Here is a 6000-nt window from a genome sequence, read left to right on the forward strand (position 1 = left end):
CTCTTCTAAAGCTTTTTAGAAATACAAAAACGTCCTTAGGTTAACTAAATGTTTTTAAGTCATGTGCCTAGCAGCCAAAATAAATCTTTAACTATTTAGCTACAAACCCCCCTTTCGAAATAGTGGTTTGCAGGAAGAAAGAAATATAGGTAAAACTATTTATGAGTTAACTAATAGGTAATGATTACTTAACACACATTAAGTAGAAAATGAGGATATAAACGAGGCATTTAAATAGACTTCATATTTATGTCATGCAAGCTCCAGAACATTACAGTCTGCTTTTTGATGGAGGCTGGTAATAATAGGCCCTCTCTTGCTTTCATAACAAATACCAAAGGAACCCATAACTCAAAGTGACAAACCTGCAAGACGTGTTAACTAATCAGATCTTTTACTCATTTGATAAATAGCCATCACTGTTACAGGAACACGCTGCAGCTTTTACGCAACACCAGTCACATACCAGCAGACACAGTGAGGTGGGGGAAGTTAGCACTAATAGTTAAATGTACTATGCTATAACTTCTTCTTTGTTTTGATCATGGCAGTTTGCTATTGTTATGGCCCATGAATTGCAGCAGAGGACTTTTACACTGCATGATGCTTATCTTGACAGTGGCCCCATGAGGAAGCTTCACATATGCTTCCTCAGTAGCAGGCCTCATAAAAGGAGGAGAGGAATTGAACTTAGATATAAAACCGTTAGTGTTGCCTTTTCGTTCCAAACACCTTGCCGAACCAGTTATCCAAACAGGTTTATTAATCTGATTGAAAAAAGTCATAAAAAACGCCCTAATGTCCAAGACTACATTTACCGTACCTACTTTTAAACTCGATCAAATCCACTTTCATGACAAGTTTATGTAGCAAATATCACCTGTTTTCTGACAAGAATACACAACAGAGGTGCCTGGCAACTGTCCATTTACAATACTTTTCTCATAAAAGGGATCTCTATCATCCGAGGCTTTTAATTTTGAGCAGCAGACTTATTTTGTGAACAACAAACACCACAAAAATGTGCCATGTGTAAAAGGTTCATGAGCTGTAGGTGTGAATGTTGAAAAATACATCCTGAGTTTCTTTATCCAATGTCTCATTTCAGGCTGAGTAGGAGAAATCAAGCTTTGTATTTAGGAACTTTGTGTCTAATTTATTGTGTTCAGTCGTTTTTATTTCTTCCAACTCATTTTAAGCCGTCTGAAAAAACTGAAAGAACAATTAAGGAGCGTATTCAATATTAAGGTGCAAGTAGAGGTTCACTGACATAGGCAGTAGTATATTACCAGTGTATCACAGTTTGGGACTGGGTGGTACACTTGGTAAGGGAAATATTTCTCTATAGTTAATTACAATCCAAGCTAAACTTGTGCAACCTTCATTACTCTGTTATTCAACAGCTGATTCTGCGGCTCATAGGTGATTTTCCTTTTTCAAATCTCCTTCGTAAGCAGCTCTACAGACCTCGTAGGACAACGAGCTAAGATGCTAAAAGCCTGGGCGCCAATGACAGAAACTGTTATGGTGATAGACAAACACCTGGTAATGGCTGTCTAGTGCTGCCATCAACAGCCAACAATCTCACCTCAATAGCTTTCAACAGTGTCATAACAAATGTCTTAATTATAACTGTTTTGCCCTCACAACAATATAACACTGCTTCAAATTATGTTTATGAGCAGAATGTATTTCTATGCCACCCAATGGTGTAGTTTGGTTGTCCTAATGATAAATAGGTTTTATAGGCCCTGTACTTGTTTTGTGAAAAAGAACACTAGAACCCAAACTTCAGTTATCTGATAGCTTGTAATGAAAAAGAGAAAAAAGGTAATAAAAGCCATTTGTGATTGCCTAGTCTGGTGGTTATAACACTTAAGAGTTGACACCATGTCTACAAAGTGTTGGATAAAAGACCATAAGAGGCTGAAGTCGTTCACAAGTCTAACCTGAGTGGGTTACAAAAGGGGAGAATCAGAAGTCGAGTGATCTCAGCCTTTACTTCAGCCACACAGAGGACCTTGTTGAGAGCACTTCCAGTGTTGTGCTCATTGTTTCCTCAGATGCTTCACCTTGTGATTTCCTTCTATGCGAGCAGCACTGTTGGTTCACCTAGACCTCAGCAACAATTGGAGTAATGACACTATATTTATTTCCATCTAAAAATGAGTGCAGCACTTCCTTTAAAAAAACCCATTAACTTTGGCAACTAACTCACACACATACACTCTTAGACAAACACGCCTGACTGTTATCACTGACAACACTTGCACACATGCACTGTTGTTCCCATGCAGATCAACAACAGGTCTGAGGTGAGCTTGTTTACAGCAGTTGAAGAGAACAAAGGGACACAAACAATACCCCCTTAGGATATAGCTTGTTCTATTGTGTTGATCAGGGGTGGAAGTTATTTGTCCTACAAACAGAGGGCTAATGCACAACAATCATGATAGTAAAGCACACAGACTCTACTTTCTCCAGCAGCACGGACTAGTTGCTGACCTGGCACTCTGACCTCTCTCTAAAAGTTAAATATCCTCCTGGAATCAATGGGAATTCCCCCAGACAAACCCTCCTGTGTACAATCAAATTAATAGGAATTTTTTAGGGTAATTGGGGTAGGCGTATGCAATAACGAATGCAGAATGAGTTTTGGGACTGAGTTTGAGAGTGACTTGCAGCAGTAAACATTCAGAGGAATAGCAGTTTGGGCCTCCGTTGAGAGCAGCAGTGAGAGATCAGGTGGTTTGCTGCGCGGCTGTAATTAACAACCTCAGCCAAATCCAGCCAAGCATGACCGGCAAATTAACATGCAGCAGCTTTCACACTCTATTCCACAGATCTGCTCAGTGAGCAGAAAACCAATACAGGCCAGCTCTGAAAATAGCCCAGACCATGGATTGCCCTTTAAACTCCAATACCACTATGACTGGTCTCCACAAGCTGGTTGAACAGCTTTCTGCTAATGTTGGTACAAAACGCCACAATAAGGACACAACTTTCACAATATTTGAAGAGAAATGTGTGTAGCCTAACGGACGCTGAATGTGGAGTGTCTACTGCCAATAACTCGAGTTTTGTAAAAATATTGGTGCACAATTTCAGAGCCCCTATACATTTACCCTGGCAGCAGTGCCATATAAAGCCTTTTTTGTGCCTGTAGCAGGAGAATAAGTTGTGGTTTATTGTTACTGAAACACACTATAGCTGTTGACAGTTTACAATCATAATATGGGGGATGTCAGACAGCTTTCCTTTTCATCTGGTGTAAATGCTTCTCTTACATATATGGAAATAGCAAAATACCAAACACTGCGTGCAACTAAGTGGGGTCAGCTATATTTCCTCAAGTCCCTGTCGTGTCTTCCACAGCAGTCCCATCTCTCATCACTGTTTCCTGTTCACACAGGAAGCAGCAGCACCAGGAGGAAGTCCTTCCTTAGCTGAAAGCACGTGAAATCAGGGAGGCAGGGTGACATTAACACGTTGGCCCTTCTATCAGCTACTGGACAAACAGACCCGCTTTATCTTTAACTGCACATGAGGGAAAGAAAAACAGAGAGGACATGCAGCGCTCGGTATTGACCTCTACTCTGGTTGTACTAGTCTTGACATTGAAGGTGTGATATGATAGCAAAGAGATCTTCCTATGTCAACTTCAAAAATGTTGATACTGGCTGTCACAGCTGTGCCACTTTGCAGGAAAATCAATAAAACAGCAAACACAACACTATGACTGATGCATGCTGGTCTAGTGCTAGCATGCATCAGTCAAAACAAATGGTTTAAACCCTAAACTTTTAAAAAGGTACCATATTGCAAGAGTGATTCTTAGTTTCCGCAGACTTCCCCTGCAAACATACCTTCAATGTCACAATTTGAAGATAAATTTAAGTTAAATGTTATCAAAATCCATCACAGTGAGGAATATTAAAGGGTAAGGATGAATATTTAGTTAATAACAGTGAACAATGCTGTTCCTGAATAAATATATATAAAACAAAGTCACAAGTTAGTTTAATAGTTACAGAGCATTATTTTTCCAAGCTATACTCCATTATTGTTTATGTACAAATATATAAAAGGTGTTTAAATCTACATATCAAACTGCATTACCTAGACTATGAACCTTACGAGATAGAAACTCTACGGTACAAAACCTGACCTACAACAGATAGAAAGCACTTTATACAAACAGTGGGTTGCACTTATAAAGAAACTATATCTCACAATTCCCCCCTGACAACTTTTTTTCCTCTCCACACTTTTCCAAAGTACCCTGACCCAGTTTTATCTGTGGGACAATGAGAATAGCAGAAGTGTGTACATACAAATGCTGCAGTACAGTACTATAAATGTGCTGTTTGTAACAGTCTTACTATGCAATGAAACATAAACATCTTCAGTCCTCACAGACAACAACTGTTATGCTTTAGAGTTCTAGATACCTCTCTGAATTGTCTATACTCTTTTTGATTTCATGTTGACTTATTTCAGCAAAGAATGGACTTATTTCAGCATGGCTTCTGCCCTCTACTTAGATGTTTTGCAAAGTGGATTTGGCATTGAGACTCATAGTAGTATAGTAATACTCTACATGGACTCTAGGAGCATCATGATCATAGATCAATGAATGAAACCATGAAGGTGGATGGGAAATTGTCTCCATTATGTGTAACAGAAAACTCTGATGGCAGCACTAGAGAGCACATTCATGTCTCTTTCCATTATAATAGTGAAGGATGACAGGGTTGGAACAAGAGCCACACATCAGTCTGTTTTATGACTGTCATAACATACTGCACTTCCTTGTCTAATGAAAAAAGCATTTGACATTTCCAGTTTGCTTTCTTTACATTACATTTTTACAAATTAAATACCTACAGGATGGGTAACTTCCCAGCAGCTTAGGAATACAGCTAGCGAAAAGCTATATGGTCATTTAATTCTAAAGTATAACACGTGTAATGTGTTTGTGATGTGTGGAGCCACACAGGGTCACTTACTACGTTTTTAAATCAACAAGAGAGACATTGGACTAAAATGACAACAAAGACTGTAGTGGGTATCTGCTTCTAAATGATGCCCTGACAAGGCAGCGTTAGCATTGGCTGGCTAGTTAGCAGCTAGCTCACAGCAGCTAGCATCCATGCCTTATCACAGTGCGACTTGCGCAATATTAGTACGTAAGAAAATCAATGAAAACATGTGGTGAGTGGCAAACACTTCAAATTGGGACGGTTGTTTTTGCTGCCAGTTGAAATTAAATGTCAGGTAGCCTCCATTAGTAACCGTAGTGACAGCCAGTCAGCTAACCTGACGCCTTGTTTGACGTTAGCTGTCGGCTAGCTAGCACGACTAGCTAAGCCTCGGCGATGCAGCATCAAAAGCACGGTGACATTTCGCTCACCTAACAGTGACCGCAGGTGTTTGAGCCGGGTCAGTACATCCTTCTTTGGGTCCAGAACTTTCTGTGTAGATTTCTTGACGTCTCCATGCCCCCTTCGAGTGAACATTCCGCTGTAAAATGCAACCGTGAAGGCTGAAATCACCTGTGCTTCACCATACACCGAGCCTCCAGTGTGACTGTCACTTTCCTCACCACCACTCTATGCCTGCTCGGTAAACATTCGTCCGACGGCCGCTAGTGTCCTGTTTTCTGTGGGTGTGTAAACACGGAAGAGCAGCCTGACAGAGAGGAGTGGTCACATTATATAAATACGCCTCCTTGTTTATACCCGTTGCACCTTGCACTAGGGGGGGCTTGTTCTTGTGCATTTTAAGAAGTCATTTCACCTTTCAATTTAGGCTGCTTTACATATAGTTTCGGTTTATTCTCAAGCTATTGCATTGTTAAATGCATTGCGTGACACACTATTGCCTCTTGAAAAATAAGCTTGCACTGTCATGCAGTTAACTTTAGGTTGAACACTGGCGCCCATCTTTAGTCTTAAACCGGGACATCGATTCCAATTTCTTCCTTGATAAGAGGATGTT

General features: G+C 40.2%; 1 protein-coding gene across 6 annotated transcripts in view; it reads right to left on the minus strand.

Moving 5' to 3' along the window:
- Window positions 1-5667, minus strand: part of ralgapa2 (Ral GTPase activating protein catalytic subunit alpha 2) — a 100698-nt gene extending 95031 nt beyond the window's left edge. For all 6 annotated transcript variants that reach the window (XM_063908673.1, XM_063908670.1, XM_063908668.1 and 3 more), the window contains exon 1: window positions 5414-5667. In XM_063908673.1, the coding sequence (XP_063764743.1) occupies window positions 5414-5519 (106 nt within the window). In that variant the 5' untranslated portion in view covers window positions 5520-5667. The remainder of the gene's footprint in view (window positions 1-5413) is intronic.
- Window positions 5668-6000: the final 333 nt, after the last annotated feature.

This window comes from Eleginops maclovinus, chromosome 19 (assembly GCF_036324505.1).
Source record: "Eleginops maclovinus isolate JMC-PN-2008 ecotype Puerto Natales chromosome 19, JC_Emac_rtc_rv5, whole genome shotgun sequence".
Classification (NCBI taxonomy): Eukaryota; Metazoa; Chordata; class Actinopteri; order Perciformes; family Eleginopidae; genus Eleginops; species Eleginops maclovinus.